Source organism: Plectropomus leopardus, chromosome 1, assembly GCF_008729295.1.
Source record: "Plectropomus leopardus isolate mb chromosome 1, YSFRI_Pleo_2.0, whole genome shotgun sequence".
NCBI classification, from domain to species: domain Eukaryota; kingdom Metazoa; phylum Chordata; class Actinopteri; order Perciformes; family Serranidae; genus Plectropomus; species Plectropomus leopardus.
The window spans coordinates 28,786,760-28,806,537 of record NC_056463.1 but is presented as its reverse complement, the minus strand read 5'-3'; the positions used below and the strand labels follow the sequence as shown (position 1 = coordinate 28,806,537).

The 19,778-nt window shown below is 42.0% G+C and overlaps 1 protein-coding gene across 4 annotated transcripts in view; it reads left to right on the top strand.

Moving 5' to 3' along the window:
• Window positions 1-1,231: 1,231 nt before the first annotated feature.
• Window positions 1,232-19,778, top strand: part of zgc:158464 (uncharacterized protein LOC791139 homolog) — a 108,178-nt gene continuing 89,631 nt past the window's right edge. For all 4 annotated transcript variants that reach the window (XM_042514616.1, XM_042514418.1, XM_042514487.1 and 1 more), the window contains exons 1-2: window positions 1,232-2,474; window positions 19,348-19,480. In XM_042514616.1, the coding sequence (XP_042370550.1) occupies window positions 2,043-2,474; window positions 19,348-19,480 (565 nt within the window). In that variant the 5' untranslated portion in view covers window positions 1,232-2,042. The remainder of the gene's footprint in view (window positions 2,475-19,347; window positions 19,481-19,778) is intronic.

Below are 19,778 nucleotides of genomic sequence, written 5' to 3'. Positions count from 1 at the left end.
TCACATACACATGTGTAAATGCAGCACTGAGGTTACACCTACAGCATGTGCACTACATGCCTAAATATACCATGTAATGTGTGAGCTGGAACAAGCCCTTCTCTTTTTGCTCTGAGAGATTGTTTTCCCAGAGCTGGCAACAAAACACACCAGTTCTGCAATAAACTAAAGGCCATCTGAACCAATTTTGCTTGTTTTTTCTCTTAAAGCTTTTATGTATAATGCACTAGTTAAACAGATTAATGTCCTGGCTGTGGGGTGAAATTATTCCTATAAAGTGCACAGAAATTGCACTGGTCAAATTTCGCTCTGCACGCCTAAAGTGCAGCGGTGGCAGAATTTCAGGACAGAAATAATAGATTTTGTTTTGATCTCTAGAGCATGGAGTTGTCTCTCCCAGGGGCTTGCCAGGGTTAAACTCTGATCTGTACACTGTGACTCGCTCAAGGCTGTGTGTGTGTGTGTGTGTGTGTATGTGTGTGTGTGTGTGTGTGTGTGTGTGGTGTTATTAAAAAGAAATATTGCTTCATAAAAACCCACTGCACTGCAGCCATGACTCCTGTTAATGCAGACTGTTGCTGGAGTATGTCTCTGGGAGGGGAAATTGGGAATTTTTTCATCTGTCCTTTGATTGCAAAGGCAATTAGTGTTAACCATGTGAACCTATGACCCCTGCGTCAAAGAGATTGAAAGACACCTTAGAGAGAACTGTTTACTCGTATTGTTGCTTTGAACAATTCACCTCCTCTACTCATGGATTGATGTAATGAACTTAGCTAGAACAGTGCCCAGAGTTAATATAGGCTCAAGCATCCCTCTCCACTGGTCATTTGCGATGCAATTTGCAATTACAACAGTCTGCGATGGCCATCTGGACATGAGAGCACTTAGAATGCATAGGACACTTTACCCTTGAGTCCTATTGGTGGAAAAAATGTTGACCTGGATGGCTTTTAAGCAAACCGTTTTAATACTTTTTCAGAGTACACACGTCTGGAAAATTATTGTAGAGTTAACTGTGGAGAGGAATGGGAAATATATATATAAATATATTCGCATAACACATCATTAATCATTAGTCGATTATATTTTGTGTTAATAATCAGTCTGCAAAGTAACAACAGCAGACAAATAATTGTAGTGGATTAAAAAGTACATACATATTTCCCTCTGAGTAGAGGAGTATTAGCATTAAGTAGCAGAAAATAGAAACACTGAACAAGTAGGCCTCAAAATTATCTTAACTTTAATGAGAGCAGTTGCAAAGTAGCCTTTTGTTTCTACTCAGTTCTAATTACTAACAACTAACCCACAAAGTAAAAAAAGGAAAGTAAAAAAACAGTTTTATATGTAAATAAGATGCACAAAAAGCAGCTACATGAGCTTGTTTATGAAGAAAAAGTCCGACAGAGGTCGGGGCTAGGCCCCCAATGTCCTGAGATCCTTGAAACGCCCCTGTTTGTAATCATTTTTCTTTATCTACTACACCACACCTGTATCAGCTCATTTATTATCCTGCATCATTCTGCAATTTAACACTAAAAGTCCTCATCCGGGGATTCCTGGGACAAGACGCTCGTCAGACGTGGGCTCAGTGCTTGTGGGGTTTTCAAACCCGGAGACACATTCATGCAGCGGTGACTGATAGTTTCAGTAGTCGACAGTCAGCGGGGTTTCAGGAGTCCGGTAGGTGGCAGTGGATGTTCTCAGGTGGGGAGGGCAGGTTGCGGGGGGCGTGTGTTCCTCTTGCACAAGCGCTCCCATGTTGCGTAGTCTGGAAACCTGACGTGGGGAGCAGCCGAGCGCTGAGTGACAGAGTTGCGGCAGGGCAGCTCAGAAAAGTGCCTGTGGCCGCGCTCTCCCCGCTCGCGCACTCCACTCCTGACCGACGGAGTCGCACGAGACTGGCGACACGCTCCGAAGCCGGTCTGCTGGCCGCGGGTGACCCGAGGATCCCACTTTGACGAACAGACTCGGGCTCCGCTGGCAGGAAAGGTGGAACTAAACTACATACATTGACTTGAGAGCGATGCACTGGCAGCATGGCCAAGTGGTTCAAGGAGCACCTAGGATTCAAAACTACCAAAGCACCTCCTCCGGCGCCTCCGAAGCCGGACTACAGACACTGTCACACCGGTGTGCCCGGTGCGCCTGGCTTCCAACAAACAAGCTCCGGGGCTGCCTTCCCGAGCCCGGCTCAACCGGACATCCTCGCTGCTTACAAACTACAAAAGGAGCTGGACTTCGAGGACCCGTACACTCCAGGTGGAAATATTTCATTTGGCTCGAGCTTGAACACTGTGGGGTCACCGGACATCAAGTATGTGTCACCAAAACACCGACTTATCAAGGTGGAAACAATCGAAAAGAGCAGCCCGGCTCCGGGCGGCGGTGTCACAGTCACCCAAGCTGTTGCTGTAGGGAGTGTTAAATCTCCCACTTCACCTCCGTCGGACCACGACAACAAGGAGAAGGTGGGTGAAGTTTAGTCCAAAACATTAGTCTAATTACAATCCCGGAGAAACAAAAAGCAGTTAATCTTGCTAACATCTATCCTGGAGCCTAGTTTTTTGTTTTTTCTTTCAAACACAAAACCACAAAATTACAATTTTGTCCCATCTATATTTTTTAAACTTAAACATGGTCTGTTAATAAAGCACTTGACCTACTCCTGTTGGGAATGAATCGTTACAACCGGCTGAACTTGTTATCACAACCGCACCACGTTTGTCCACACGAGTTGCGACATCGCACATCTAATAACTAACCTGCACTACAGGGAGTGCTGTGCAGGGATCAGTCTATGTCCTGTGTTGACACACAGCTCAATATCACAGCAGACAAGCCTTAATGTTTTAAAAAACTGTGATCTTTTGCATACTTTGTGACACTGAACTTGCTGTAAAGTGAGGGCAAACTCTGCTCTGACTGCTGGGTGAAATATGTGAGCTGTGCCAATCTGTGTGCACCTTTTTTTTTTTTACCCCCAAGCAACAATGCGATCTCGACTTATTCACACTGCCTCTAATTAAACTTGAATCTCATCTTATTTAAATAGACAGATCATTTTCGTGAATGTTCTTTTTTCAGTGATGCCTGCTGCCTTGGGGGGGGGGGGGGGGGGGTGCTAGTGATGGGCTTATGGATATATGGCCTTAATATGAGTCTCTCTTGGTGGCACAGTTCTCTGAACATCATAAGCTTTGAGCCTTTGTTTTTTTTTTTTTTTTTTTTTTTTTTACCTTCTGAGGTTGTGGGTAATGCAGGGAGCTGGTTACACACTCATCAGCGCAAAATGAATGTGGAGGCAGGCAGGCGAAATGCATGCGGGCCGTGCCATGGTGCACACTGTCATGTCAGGCCTCTTAGGAATTCATACACACCGGGCTCATTTGTAGAAACCTGAGATGTTCAGTGTCAGAGAGGTTAAGGACATACCGTACGATGAGTGTGATCTCGCTGAGGAATGTTTCAGTGTCTGCATAGCTCATGTACAGAGGGGAAAACACGGCCCTGCGAAAATACACACTGCACCACTGTTTCCTCCTCTGATCATGTCTCAGTCACTAAAATTTCTGTGGCCATCCTGTTACTTCCTCCTGCTCTTGTGTTTGCCTTCGCACCTGTCTTGTGACATGTGGCGAGTTCACAGTTGGTTTTTCACTTTTATTTATATTCCACAGTGTCTCCGACCTGTCACAAGAGTGTTGGCATGAAGGAAGAATGCACTTTTGTTTGCCCCAGTTTTGATTACACAAAACACAACCTGTCACCTATGTTTCCCATATGCCTTTACTGCAGACCATGTGAAGCTCATCAAACTATCTTTTGTGCCAATGTTTGTTTTCCCAGATCGTCAGCCGCTGTTTTCAGCAGCCGTCGTGCGCTTAGTATGCAGGTTTAATAACCATACAGCTATGTGTTATCAGTAAAACAAGCAGGAAATCAGAATTTACAATTTTCACCCAGCCACTGCAGCTGTTCAAGCTGATTAAACAGATTATGGTTGTCTCATGTTAATTGAAGCTTATTTGGATTTCCCCCCCAGTCAGGAATACAGTTGCCTCTGCCCCTCCTTTCTCTGCTCATCTGCACATATGGCTTAACAGACAGGCAGATGATTGTATAGTGTGGTTTAAATACCTACACCTACCAGTACGAATGACGTTATGGATGAAGTAAATTAGTACCGACAGCTGTTGGGCTTGCAATATGTCGAGAGAAGGGTTTTAGGGTTTCATGGCCAGGTGTTGAAGGTTAAATGAAGTGGGTTAGTAGCGGAAAGGGAGCTGTAATGGAAAACTGATACTATTGGTGTGGGGGTTTTTTAGGGGTCGACCAATATTGGTTTTTCAGGGCCGATACACATTATCAGTAGTTAATGAGAGTGATTACTGATATTTGGAACTGATATGCATTTACAGTAATAATGAAAATCTTTCTGTCAATATTTAGAATTTGGAATATAACAAACTCAAATACAAAACTTTGTTTAAATGCCTTTAGCAAATGTTTAATCAAAACTGGAAAGTTCAACATCATATACAGCAAATTCCTAGCAACGTTTTTATAAAGTCAAGTGAAAATTTAAATAAAAAATGAATAAATTAAAATAGCTCCCTGAGGTTTTACACAGTAAAAGTAAAAGTTTTTTTACCTGTTGTCCAGGTTGCCCCTCCTCTTCACACCGTCTTAACACTGTTGGCAAACTGGAGATATTGGGAGAACCACTACCACTTTTATAGTATGTTTTCATCTATCTTGTTGAACAGGGTTGTCCAAACTTTTTTGAATGAGGGCCAGATTAGATCATGTGGAAAATGTGCTTCTCGCATTATATAGGTTACTAAAAAAACACATACAAGTAAGTACAAAAAACACATACATACATACTGCCTGCTTGGTTCCTACGAATGCATGTCTGCAAACTATATGATAGTCCTGCCATGAGCATAAAAAAAGTGAGAAAATGCAAAGTCTTGCTGGATTAACCAAGGCTGTGTGGCAGGCTACATGTATATTCTGAAAGACAAATCATGGGCCGTTTAAAATCTGTCCAAGGGCCACAATTGCCCCCGGGCCAGACTTTGGACATGCCTATTTTATAGTATGAAAAAGTTGCCTCAGACTTGGAAATTGTATGCTGTATAATCCATCATAATAATCAGTAATCCCTAATTTGGTTTTGTGAAAGTTTTAGACTTAATGCATTGTGCTGAGTTGAGCACTTTCACTGCATGGCTTACTACTGTCAATCACCTGATACCCTCAGGAGGAAAGTTTGCAGTAGAAATACCTTCCAAAAACATGTTGCCTTGCAGTCTTTGTGACATTTATTTTGTTCCAATGTTAAGTATTTCTGAAATTTCCCAAAAAATGAGAAAGTACACAAGCTCAGCTTGCTATGTGCATAATATTTTGAACAGGGGATGAATAATTTGCAGAATAGACCTCCAAATAAGTCACCATGCTATTCACTACCAACTTGCTTCAAAGAGTGTTGTGAGGCTTTGTGTTCTAACTGTTGTGAGGATTACAGTGTGTCTGGAAGCTATGTGTGGCTGGCCATGATAATCATTTGGAAATCCTTGTTTGAGGGACTCTCCAGGTGACGATTTTCAAAAGTCCCATTATATAGACACTTGTGTCCGTGGGGGGATGCGCTGTTTGCAGGCAGTTTCAAACACTCTCCCTTCAGACTTAGGCTGAAAGGCTGAAAGTGTATTGAATTCACAGCATGTGTTCTTGTTTGAGTTAGTTTTTCTAACTAAGAGAGACAGTAATTAAAAAGTAGAGTGTACATCTGCCTTGTAGCACACACATACATGCACATCAGTGTGTTCGTAAATGGAGTCAGAAGCTCTGTTGTCTTTCTAACGGCTCAGACTAAATGCTGACTGTTGGAGACTGCACAAAGAGGACATAAGTGTCTTAACAGCACTGCTCGGTTACATTGATGTTTTAATTACTTGACTCATGAATGCTAATTATATCACTGCTTACCTAATGCCTGAAATGCCAATAGCATCATCAAGTGAATTTTCTCTGGTCCATTTCTATTCACCGGGCTTCCATGGGGAAAAAGAAAGCCAAATAAGTTTTATTATGCAATGATACAATGAAAATTATGATGCATCTGCTGAATTTTCACAGGTGTTCTATTTCATCTCACATTGTTTTAAGTATTGTGTTGGTTTTTTTTTTGTGCCAATCATCGTTTTAGAGGTGGCAGTTTATTCCGTGGATTTTTGTCTCCATTTGGAGTTCATGCAGAGATATTTTAATGCAGACTGTTACTCGTGGTTTTTGAATTTTCAAGGCATTGTGATGTGTTTTGTTTTTAATGGTGGCAAGCCCTTCATGGTGGAATGAGTTGAGGGAGATGATCAATTATCATCCTGCCTTGGAGCTAATTAAAGGCCTCATCTCCCAGCTCATCGCTCTACTCAGCACTAACCTAACTTCTCTCAAGGACATGCGAAAGTGATGACGGGCTCCTCTCAGAAAACGTGTAAACAAAAGCAATAGTGCGGAGCTGACAGGTTGCGGCATCCTTGTAAAGCGCAGCCCGTCATCATCAGTATCTGTCTGTGCACCTGGGAAGCTGCTGTTCCAATATAACTTTGGCTCCCTTCATGGCTCGGGGTTCCTTAAACTCAGCGATCCTATGAGCCAGCTTGCATATCTATCTATAGAATTTTTGGATCAGAAACCCAGACAGTTGCCTCTGTGCAGCCAACAGAGGCATCTGGGTTGACAGATTTCCTATGTGCTTTTTTTCCTACATCCTTTCCATGCACCTTTTTACAAGACCTGGCTCAGCATTTCAGAGGATTAATGCTGGAGGTGGAAAACCAATGAAACCAATGCCAAGAGGGTTATGTTTTTTATCCTGTGTGGGATGTGTGTTTGTTTGCTGTCAAGGCATTTTAAAAATAAGTCAACAGATTTCAGTGAAATTTGGTGGAAAGTTAGGCCTTACAGTGGCCCTGAAGCAAAATCCATTAAAAAAAATAATGTCTGAATGTTAACATGTCTTTCTTATGTTTCTTGGCACCTTTGAATGCTTTAAGTAGGCACCAGATGATTGAACTTTTTGACCCAAATTACATTTTTTGATGTAATAGAATAGTGTTACATTTGAAGAATATACTTATTTGCTTTCTTGCTGAAAGTTAGTTGAGAAGATCACTCACATATCTGTGAATATTAGCAGCTGTTTGGCATAGTTAAACTTCACCTTTTGCTCCCACAAAAGTGTACACACTTAAACTGTACAAAAACCAAAGTGTATAAATGACACAATTTATGGTTTTATAGAGGTTTATGTGCTGCATTTTCCTGGAGGAAATCACTGCACCCAGCCAAAATAAAGGCATTGAAGTTAGTGGATGTAAGCTTTAACCATACACCCAACAGCTTTGACATATGCAGCCCTCAACATGTGGACTAGAATAATAACCATCTAAATATTATTTAAAAACATGACAGATTGCAACTTTAACAACCTCAAAATATTAGTCACAAAGTAATGTGTATTTGCCTGTCTTTGAGTAAAGATCAAACAGATAAATACTATGTTAAATACAAGCGCAGTGATCCTCCACTGTTGGGGCCTGGTTTAATCAGTCGCAGAAAAGTTGTTGGCTTCCCTCCATTGCTCATTTGCATATGTTTGAGTCCATTTGGTTATGTAATGATCAGATTGAATCTGAGATGGTGCACTGCAGCATGCAAAAGAGCTACATTAAGTCTTTGCAAAGTACACCTTTCAAGCTACAGTCCTCTAGCGTGGGCTTGTTTGAGCGGCCTGCAGATTACAGTGCTTGTAGAGCGTGGCTGAACTCAGCTCAGCTTTATTTCCCCACAACCTGAATATCCTCGCTTGGCCTTTCACCCGGGCACTCCAGACATCAGTGGAGTTTTATAAATGCATCCCACTGGTCTTTTATGCTCTCATCTCCGCCAGTGATAGCAAAAATGTCAAGCACAAACGTCAATATCACCTGGGTCTGTGAGAGTGGTCTTCTTCAGGGAGCCAGAAAATGGATGAAAACATCAGAGCCCATCATGTTTTGTTATAGCACCCCTTTTAAGTGCAGTTCTCTAGCTTTCTGTATCAGACTGAGGCTGAATAGGTTGATAGCAGGCCCCGACTGGATGTCAGAGCAGTGCAGGATGTGCCCTTGTTGCTCTGCAATTACACAAACCTGTATTTGTGCTCTTTGGGTGAGTAAAAGTCATAGTGTTGGGATATTTTCGTACTCAGATGATATGAAACAAAGACCATTTTACACCTCTGGACCTCCAAGCAGAATGAATACATAATGGAAATATACATAGTGATGATCTTAGGTAATTTTCCACTGCTGTGACAATGTGATACCCAGGTCGAAATAATCAACAGATTGGTGGGAACGCAGTGTAGTCCATGTCTTGGGTATGCAGCTGTTGTTTTCTTAATTCTGCTCAGTGGTGACAAATGTGTTACTGTCAGTGGTGGGCAGATTGTGACTCACGTCTTTAAATAAGTAGATGATTATTGTGATAATTATGATTAATTGCATTACAAACTAAGACACTAAGTGTGTGTTGCTATGGCTACTCTGACTCACACTCTAACAGTAAAGTCTAGACTGTGATATTGTTGGCATCAAGTGGCAGGTAGATTTCTATCTCCAGCGTGAGCCACCATTCAGTGAGCTGTCAAAGAATGCTATGCATTTCCTGAACTATTTTAAACATCCAAGGCATTTTCTCAAAGTCACCCCCGATAGTTCAGGGCTACAAGTTATTGCATTGTAATTACCCACTGCTCAGAATACAACACATTGTTCTTTTCATGACAAACATTTTTTTTTAAATTCACCGTTTTTTTATGCTTTCCACGACAAAAGAGCACCACAATGGATTCCTTTGACCCGAGAAAGAATCCTGGAAGGGCACTTTGAGAGGAAGGAAGGAGCACAGAGGCTGACAGCATACACGTTTAAGCTCCGCCTCTCTGTGGCAGAATGAAGTCATCCTGTAGTGGAAGATACGCTGGAAGCCATGTAATGCTTATTCAACTGAGCACCCAAAGGCTTGGCTTTTCATCAAGATATCATTTTGGTGAATCCACAAATCCTGTTACATTTACATGATGGTGTTGTAATCCAGCATTACTGAGTGTAATAGCTAGTCATGGTTAGGTTTTATATACAACCATCCCACCACATGTGCTTGGAAGTTATAGGTCTTGGAAATCATGGCCTTTAGCCGTTGTTTGCTTATTTTCTTCTTCCCTCCATCTGGGAGCCTTCTTTCCACTTTAAAGAGTCCCAATGGAGTCTGTTGTGTTTGTTGCTCGATTTGCTTTTTCCAGCTTCGCACCGGAACATCAGTCACATGATTCCACCAGGTCACAATTAGCCTGCAGACTAGCTCTGCAGCTCTGGCCGTTGGGGATTTGCAGACACATGGCTCTGTTTTGTTTAATGACAGTGTGTGCTGGTGTGTGTGTAGCTCTAGAAGGAGTCTAGAAGGAGAGAGTCCTGGTGGGCGAGCAGATCGTCACACACCGATTAAAAGGAAACAAATTGAGCCCGAAGCTTCGATGCCATCTTAGGCACAAAGGGAGAATCTGCATGAAGCATTGACTTTTTTTTTTTTTTTTGCACTGTTTTTACAAAATCAATAGCTCTGCCCTCCAAACTATGCAAATTTCATCTGGAACCAAATAGTTATTTTTGCATCAAAATAAAGTATTTCGAGGTCACAGAGATCCGATTTGCCTTTTTATCTCCTGCATGTGAGTGCAGGCTGTTGTTTTTGTGTCACACTGCAGGAGGCGGCCAGACTTCCGTCTTGCGAACAGAGCTGCCCTGTGATCTGAGTGCCCACAAGGAAGCTGAACACTTCCATTTCTTCTTAGTGGGACTCCAGACTTTAATTTCAGTCTGTGAATAAGAAACAAGTCCACCAAACAATTTCGACTCTGTTGTAATGCTGCTCAGAGCTTGGATTTACTCACGAGAGGTCACGTTTTACTGTTTTTATTTCACAGTTAAAATTAGACATTATTGTGATAGGGAAACGGGACGAGAGAGACAGCCACTATCTGCAGTTGTTTGGTGGAAAATAAGGAATGGCTTGGTTGCTCCAGGATTAAGGAAGTGCTCCCTTCCTGTCAGGAAGTGTTTACAACTTGGTGACATTCCCTTTTTAACTTGACAAGTCTGTGCTCGCCCCTGTGTGTGGGCTGGGTATTCTGGCTGCTGCTTGCTTGCTAAAATATAACCAGGGTTAATGTTCTCGGCTGTTTCGACATGAGCAATCTAGATGTCGGAAATAGTGACAAATGGTGACTGTTCATAGCTGTTGCATGCTCCACTGAGAGCTCTTTGTGGCAACAGACTGGTGATTGTCCCTCACCTCTCCTAATACAGCCTCTTGCTATCCCTCTCTGAGAGGTGGGAAGCCACGTAGCAATGGCAGCGGTATGGGACTCCACCCTGCGCACTCGCTCTATTGTCAGTGTAGGCGACATGCAGGGACCTCAGTGCATCCTCACCACACAGGCTATCTAAGGCCACAGAGCTTCCAGCCTCAGTCAAGATGTCCTGACATCAAATTCTGTAGCTTTGTTTACGGCCTGACTGCGGCTTGTTTTTCTCCCTGCTCCATAAATCACTCTCCCAAAATCAAAGCCTTAGTCCCAGAGGATTCCTTCATGTTGTTTCATGAAGCCCTACTTTCCTAATTGTGTCAGTTTCTATCTTATAGAAGCCGTGATAAACAATAGTCTTTTTTTGCTTGTGCGTTGCGGTTGCGGCGTCACATGGGAGTGAACTCCATGTCCACAGTATGTGTCAGCATACTTATGCGTTTGAAGGGAAACAACTTACTCCTCTCTTCAGCGTACGACCTCACTCTCAAATTAAAAAAACAAACTGGTGTTTTCATTATTATTGTGATTAGAAAAAATGGTGTAGCCTGTGTTGAGAACAAATCGCTCACTCACAGGGGCACAGGATTAACATATTTTATAAAATACCACATTCCATTGTAGCACCTGAATTATTATTATAGAGTCTTGTGCTGCACCACTAACTGTATGTACCAGAAACACTGCCAATAAATCTATCACAGAGGGACGGGGGCAGAGGAAGGAAATTGGATTTTGCCAAGCGTGTCGTCAAGTACTTAATCTTGAATATCTTTCGCATATTAAGAGCACCTTCATAGGGTGCAACCCACGTCCTCCTCCCCTTCTTCACTGGAGGTCTTAAGTGGCTGTGTGGAGTGTGTTCCAATGAAGGAGGTCCTTTAGAACAAGCCGGGGTGCTTTTTGTGCTTCGCTGCCTCAGGTGCTAAAGGAAGATACAGTACATCATCAGGAGAGGAGGGCAGCTAGAGTAGAAAGTCATTGAAAAATCATATTATTTAGTTATTTAAAACTGAAAACAAATAGCTTATTTTTTTCAAGTGTAGAAAGGAATGGATGGGGGATGCAGAGTTTTTTTCTAAGTGTAGTTTAGCCTATATTGTTTACGTAGTACTACTTACTTTATAGCCTGACAGCATATTGATTGCACAGAGGTGGCATGTAAGATCATTTACCAGCTCATGTTGGTGTTTTAAACAGTAATTCAAAACCATAGTTGTGACATTTGACCTTTTGAAGAACACTTGTCTTTAAAGTCTTTCAGGTCAGATTTCAGCAAAACAAATCCTGACAGAAAGGTGCTCTGCACTATATGTTTCTAATGACTAATTTCCCTGATGTTTAAACAGACGTTTAGACTTAGACCAGTCAACTAGTCTAAAAGTATAACAGCTGAAACTGAGCACAGTTTAATCTGTAAGGTTAAACATTGTCTGAACAAAATGCGTAATGTAATAAGATTTGAAATTGTTAATTTTTTTTGATTACCAAATCCTGTTGTTAATGCAGCTGAAATGGCAAGTAATCTTGCAAGATATGACAACAATTAATTGAATAAAATTTAACAAATAGCATTTATTGAAAACTATTTTAAAATAAATCTTTAGGAAAAGTACGGGTGTCATTTTTTAACTGTCGATTAGACTAATTGTACACATCTCTACTGTGCACAATTGTTTATTCTGGTAGCCAAAATTAATTTCAGTGAATGGAAATTAAGCTGCTTTTGCAACAACAAATGCAACAAGGTAGATTTGTGGTCACAAAATCGTAAAGAACAGATACCTAAATGCCTATAAATGCTAAATATGATTATTAGAGAGCATTACAGTGTTTCTGCATTCTGTGTCTTGAGACTTGAAATTTGGTATTTGGGCATTCTGAGATGCTACAGTATACTTTTAATGGCTTTTAAAGAGTCTTTGGGGCAGATAATAACATCCACATAAGGCCTCTGCATGAGGAATACAGATAACTATAGATAATGTTTGATGGGATTCCTGTTAAACTGTATATTTTCTAAAGAACAGGGAAGGGATGAGAGAGGCAGAAGCTCTAATGTTGGTTAATCCATGTTGCTCAGGGATGATGATGCAGTGGTGGACACAGGCAGTTCCCCAAAATAATCAACAAAATCCGTTAGCATTGGTAGCAAAAGAAATATGAAATTGCTACATTCAGTGCCATACATCTCCTCTGGTAACAGGAGATGTGATGTTACACGTTACTAGAAGTTTTCCAGTAAGAAGGGCAACTGTCATGAGAGAAAGTTAAAATGACACAAAATGTTCATATTTGTAACTTCTTGCAGGTCTAAGGACTTTTAAACTGTTCAGTGAAATTTCAAGGAGTTCATCTTGATTGCTTGGAAGCTCTTGAGTAATAATTTGTACAGACTGAATGTCTTTCGGAAAGTCTGATTTGAATGATAATGAACACTAGACATCCTGCAGCAGAACTGATTGAGAGTCCACTCTTTTTCCCATGTGGGTGTATATGTGTAAGTCATACAAACGCACACACACACACACACACACACACACACACACACACACACCTGATTTGTGAGTGCATATGTGCAGTGTTATGACCTGCAGTATACTGGACTATAGGTGCCATAAAAGCCTCATAATGCACAGTAACCCATACTTACAGTGGTGATGTGGGAACTATCCAGGTGTACAGAATGTGTTTTAAACCCATTTCTATACAAAGCTGTTCTGGCTCCACTACGTTATGCATTGCTGATGTTTTTTCCCGCAAGTGTGGTGCATGTTATCAGTGTTGCTGCTGCTGCATCTGGAAGCATTCCCATGCAAACCATGATCAACAACAGGCTAAATCAGTTGTGCCAAAAGAGCCAGCTTTGGTTTGGGTGACTGCTGTGCGAAAGCTGCCCCACATGGGTAAGAGTGCAGAGATCTAAAGAGCCAGCATTCAATGTGGTCTGAATCTTAAAGGGGATGGTGTGTAATAAATAAGTTTGCAGCCAGAAGTGAGCTGTGCTTTGAACAGCACAGATGTCGCTTAGGGAGACACATGTGAAACTGATGGCTGTGCACATTGATGTGCAAAGGGGAATGCTAAATCTAATCCTCAAAACATACAGGAAAGCATATGTTGAATATAGGCTCTAAATCCTTTGGTAATGATAGCTACTATGGTCAAGAAAGTGCACTTTTGCGGCTGAGTGGAAGGAAAGAAATACAGATAAATGTTTTTTCACAAGGCTTTAGGTGTTGGCATGATTTTTATCTTGTTGTCTGTGAAGTGTTGATTCACAAGGATGAGCATGCTTACTAGCACTGAATCTAGGCTCTTGAATGATACTCCGATTAGGTTAAAAGCAAAACTAATGAATATACCTGGAAATAAACATTTTGTTTGTTTAGCTCGAGCGAAGTGCTCTTCGGTGGTGTGCGGACTGCAGTAGCTCATGACTGATTGTGAAAAGGGGTCTTTATAGCAAATATAGTAATTCCATTAGCCGCCTCTGCAGACTCCTGAGTAGGCCTTTAGAGGAGGCACATCGCTCTTCCAAGCTTACAGAGAGGCAGGAGCTCAAGCAGCAACTGTGTGTCTCTGGAAGCATTTCAATAAAGTTTCATTAATGTTGGGTCTGTATGGTGGGAAACGCACTGTCTCTGCTTTAGAGGCAAAGCCAGTTCTCCGTCTTCCTAATCTGTTTGGTAGATATAGAACCAAGCAGGGCTCAGTCTTCACAAGGGGCCTTCACTGAATTGTAACAGCATTTGCGCTCGCTTCTTAGAAACATGAAAGCATCTTATTGATAGCAACTGCATTATGTCAACAGACGAAGCAGTGATCATGCCTGCTCAAATAAATTGCCTGGAAGGAATGTTTCTTTCCAGTACGTTCTTTAGAAAAGTGTAGCCAAGTTATCTTAGGATGACTGCGCACTGCATGCACAGCTTTCGTCCTGTGTTTACAGACAAAGATAAGGTGGAGGAGCTGTCAGCACTGCGCACTGCAGTGAGACTCAGCTGCTGAGTTTGGGGTTTACATGAACATTTTGAACGGTTTTCCATCCAAAAGTAGTAAACATACTTTATGCATGGCAGTTCTGTTCTGTCGAAAGATGAAAAAAAAACTGTTTCCCCTCATCTTTTGTCTTCTCTCCCCTCCCTTCCCCTCTTCTTTAAAGTGGCTTTCTGTCCTCACAACACTGGTATGCTTTCCTTTTTGTTGCACTGAAGAACAAAAGAGCAATAGCAGCAAAAAAAAGCCTTTTGAAATGCCTTAATGCAATTGAGCTGCTAAGCACTGAGTTGTATTAGGTTATCAGTGGCTGAAATCCCTTGTGGCGTGAGACATAAATCACACACGTCAGTCTTTCTTTTTTTTTTCTCCTCCTCCTCCCTCATTCTACAGCCTGCTGACTTTTCTGGCAGTCTCAGGGGGGCTTCAACCTTGACTAGCTTGTGACGCATTCAATCCTTCCTGGACCAGCCATGACATTAATATCATATTGCTGTCTGCATTCATTCAGTGAAAATAAGATTACTCTTATTTTATCACGAAAATAAGATTACTTATTATTTTTCTGTCTAAAGGTGATTATCTGGTTACCACCTGGTGAAATCATCAGATTGTTATGTTGTAGTTGGTTTTGGTTGAATACAATTCCAAAATGCCAGCACATGGAGCTTGCTCAAAATACAGACAAAGAGAAATGTAGCAGCCCATTTTCAAATTATTACCACCAAATTTCCAGCTGTGCTCAAATTTAATGCTTTTGAATTTTTTATTCTTTTCTCCTCATTACTCCCTGAGCCTTAACACATTCTCTCTCCATTAAGAAAGCAGGAGGAGAGTTGTAGCCTGTATTTTCTCACTTCTAATAGAAGACTGGGGCCCAATCGAATTGCAATCCTACAAGCCCCAGCGTCATCAAGATCTAGCATTGAGCCAAAGTGGCAGGTGCCTGTTATAGCCTCCCTGCTTTGCTAATGTTCCCCCTCTGTTCTCAGTGATTTGAAGTCAGCTTCATCGCACGAGAGCCGCGGTGCATTTCAAGAAGTCTGTTGCTCTCTCTCCTCTGCGAGTTGCCAGAGCTCTGGCAGGTGTAAGACACGGCCAACCTGGGATCTGAGCTGTGGAGAGAAAGTAATTGAGTGAGTTCTCTCTCTCTATGCTGCAGACCAGTAAAGGACCCAGCCACCACGGGGACATGGCCTAAGCCTGTGAGGTGGCTTTGTGAGATTCATATAGGCTTACAGAGCGGCTTAGTAACGACCTGATATATTGAGGCACTGCAGTCTTGTGCTGAGGGGGAATTTTGCTTTCATGACAAGTGCGGCTTGGCTGCAGTCCTGACACACCCTGGCATGCCACAAGGCAGATGGTGTGTCCCCAGGCGACGCTGCCGTTCTCTAGCACCCCTCTCCTCACAACCCCATGCTCCTCCTGCTGTCGAGTAGTCATTAGTGCAGTGGGACTGGAAGGACACATTGGAACAATTTGGAAATATTAACCACCTCCTCCACCCAAACATGAACTAGGCTGTTGGGGCTGGCTGATGGCGCCTTATAGACGCAGTCTGTTGATGGTTCAAATCCCAAGATGCCCAGGAAGGATGTGTGTCAACTAAAATTAATTACATTGCTGCCTGTTAATGGGTGACAAAAGAATACTGCGGATGTACACATTACTGGTTTGTAAAGGTATGATTGTGACACACAGGGTGGAGCTGGTAATGACCATGTAGCTGGTAATTCCCCCTTCATAAAAAAAGATACCTCTCAGACAAACAGCAACTGTTAGTCATCAACATTACTGCCATTATGTTGAGCTTTAAAAATCCCAATATTTTTAAATGAAAGTGAAATAGAAAGACCAACTTGTTTTTGATTCATTTTCATTTATCAGTGGGCAGGCTGCTAACTGGTTTGTCATCAGCTTAAACTTGCATTTTATGGGAAAAGAAAACTTGACCATCCCTGCTGACTGGCATAAGAACATGAGCCAGGTGCTGAAAAGAGCTTTTACAGCCCAACTTAGAGCTAAATATATACATGCCTGTAAAATGTAAACCCTTTTTTTGTAGTGTTAGCTGTTTGATGACAAGCCTTTGCAACCTCATTTAAATGCATTTGGACACAGGGGCCATAATTAAGATGTCGACATTTCTGTAAATCTTTAAATCAGACCAACAGAAATTGAAGTGATAAATCTTGATTGTAAACACTTTACAATGTGTTCTAATTGCATATTGTCTTGAGAGTTTCAAAACAGAATATTTTGAAGTTAAAATGATAAAAAAAAAAGGTTATTCCAAATACCGGCTCTGCCTCTGTAGAGGTAATTTTGAAAGAGCAGAACAACCAAGAGCCACTTGTGACTGATTGCTGATTCCTGTTTAGCTTCCAGAGTACCAGCAGGCCTATTAGAGTTTGATTTAGCCAGAGTTTGATTGTTTGAGAAGGAAAAAAGGCACATACATTACAGTTAAAGTGAAGTGTTTAACTTATCTACCCTCTCATACCATGTCACTTTAGAAATATAATATAATTTAATCCTAAGACGTCACTCTGTCTGATGCTATCAGAAATTCTCATCACGTACCCCACCCTTTATTTGTCCTGCATTATGTCAACAGGAAAGGCAAAAGATGATGTCATCTGTTTGGAGTGGCTCCACACATAACTCAATAACTGATTGCCTTTATTTCCTGAAACATGCCCAAACATCCTTTGGCACATGAATTAAGTGGTAAGGTGGGTGGAAGAGAGGTGTGAGCTCTGTTAAAACCTCACTCTTGGCAAATATCTAAACTTCCTCTGTCATCTGCAGCTGCTGAAGAGAAAGTAATATGCAGCATTCGGAGGGTTTTATCACATTTGTGGGCTACGGTCTCAAACCTCCTCTACAGCATGTAGACCACAGTCAAATTAGCCTTCATCCCTCCCGTTTAGGTGATTCATGTATTTTTTTAGTGAGGGTTACTTTTTCTTAGGTTTGGGCTCTGTTTGCAGTGACTGTATCTGAGGTGGGTTTGGCACACACTATGATTACTGATGGCTGAGTTTCTGTGCAACAAGGTGCGAGATGGTAACGACATTGCGGCTGTAAAGCATAATAATGCAGAGAGTTTCGGGTTCTCTAGGGCCACAAAGATGTTTCTTATCTGAATAGATGAATTTTAATTAAACTTGTGAGGGAATTATGTATACTTCTGTGGCACAAAAACAAACCAGGACAAAGTTTGTATTGGATTTTTCTCCCCTGCTTAAATTCACAGAAGCAAAACATTCAAGGAACCCGTAATTATGCTGTGGCAGAAAAAAAGTCCTAGTTATTTTACCCAAAACAGATGGAGAGGGAATATTGAAGAAGGTGGATTTAACACACAGTAGCTGCTATAAAACACATCAATGATACGCACCTCCTTCGCCTTTATTACCTAATCCATGTATAGTGGAGATGATCTGTGCAGAAATATACCTACCAGCATTTCTGTGTCACTAAGCGGCTTACAAATGATCTTAAGTGAACTTTCTAACACTTGGAAACTTTTCAAGACGTCGCTAAATAACACTTGACCTTGAGCAGAACTGTAAAAATGTTGGTGCTTTCCCAGCCAAAGAGAAATCCCAGAGTTTTAAGGGTGAATCTATACATTTTACTTGCTTCCCTGAGGCTTGGCAGGTGTGTGTGTGTGTTTGTGTGTGTGTGTGTGTGTGTGTGTGTGTGTGTGTGTGTGTGTGTGTGTGTGTGTGAGAAAGTGTGTGTGTGAAAGTGTGAAAGTGTGTGTATCTGTAGCAATCTCACGGGTGGCCTGCACACGTGGTTTGCTTCTGGGAAATGCGCTCCCTCTGTGGCAAAAAGATGGACAGTGGTTGTTCTCAGGAAAGCTGGTTAGGCAGAGGCACAGCACAACGGGCACAAGGCTCAGTCCACCTCTGGTCTGTCCCGCCTGGCCCCGTCCACCAGCTGAATGATGAGCTTGTTTATAATTACACCAAATCCCTTCCTCTTACACATGACTCATAGGGTGTAGTGCCAGTCATGTACGTGTTTACATGCTCACTGAGGTGTATGCATAAGCGTTTCCTTATTTGTTTGGAAACCCTTGACTAAAATGTTTTCAAGTTACAGAGCATGAAGTGCCCTTCTCCTCTGCCCACTGATTGGCAGGAGTAGCCTGTCAGGAGCCTCAACAGAGAAAAAGTCAATTTTCTAACAGCAAGCCCAAACCCCTGCAGTCATACCCCCTCATTAGATCCAATGTCCAAGAGGACAGATGACTCAGATGGGAGTCTATTTACTTTACAAAGGGTAGAACTTTACTTTTGAAGCAGTGTCCTGGTAGATGAAGCAAACATATCAAAGAAACAAATATCCCCCCATGGCAGTATAGATGCGGACTGTTGCTCTGCTCCCTAAAGGTTTGTGCTGTATTTCTGGGTCTCGGGACGTCCACCTAATTGCCATCTACTGCACAAAATGCTCAGCAAAAGAGCAAGACTGCAATTAGTCGTGGCTCACTGCCAGCTCGGCATAAATCTGCCAAATTGTTTCTCTTAAGAAAGTTGAGCAGTTGTGGTCTTCTTTCCTCTACTTTTGAAATGTAGGCCTGTCACTGGGCTATCATATAATTAGGCACACCAGCAGCAGCACAGAGCGTGCTGTAAGGCTAAAAGCTGGGGCATTGTGGTGGTGTGCTGAGGCATACAGAGGTGGGGTGTTATTTATGTGTTTCTCCCTTTATCTCCTGGCCTGCTTCAGTGGATATCACTTGGTCCTGTCCTGGGCCGCAGCAGTATCTGTCATGCAAGTCTCCTAACACCTACCAACATTGCATTGTTCAACAGAGCAGCAAATAAATTCCCTTTTTGCTATTTCACCTTTTTTCCTTCTCCCTCCATCACACATTTTCATGTTTATCTTTTCTCGTGCAGCTCATTATCCTTGAAGACTACGCAGACCCTTTCGATGCTGAGCAGGCTGGTGGCACTCAAACCAGCACGGAAAAAGTGACGACCGAAAATGACGGCTACATGGAGCCATATGAGGCCCAGAAGATGATGGCAGGTAAATCATTTTTTTCTTTCCCAGCCACCTCTGTCCACCTTCACACCTTCAGGTTTAGTAACAAGTAATTGATTTGTGTCTCTATCTGTCTATCTGTGCTATGATTCCATATTGTATGTCCAGTGGAGCATTAATTAGTATGCAGTATGATTTTAGCCATATGCTTCCAAACTGGGAATTAATGAAGAGGCTCTGATGGCCCAAAGCCACTTTACATGACAGGTGCAGCAGAGCAAAAATGACCTGTGCGCCTTGAAAGATGCCAAAACATTTTAAAGCAGCGACTTTGCCCCCAGAA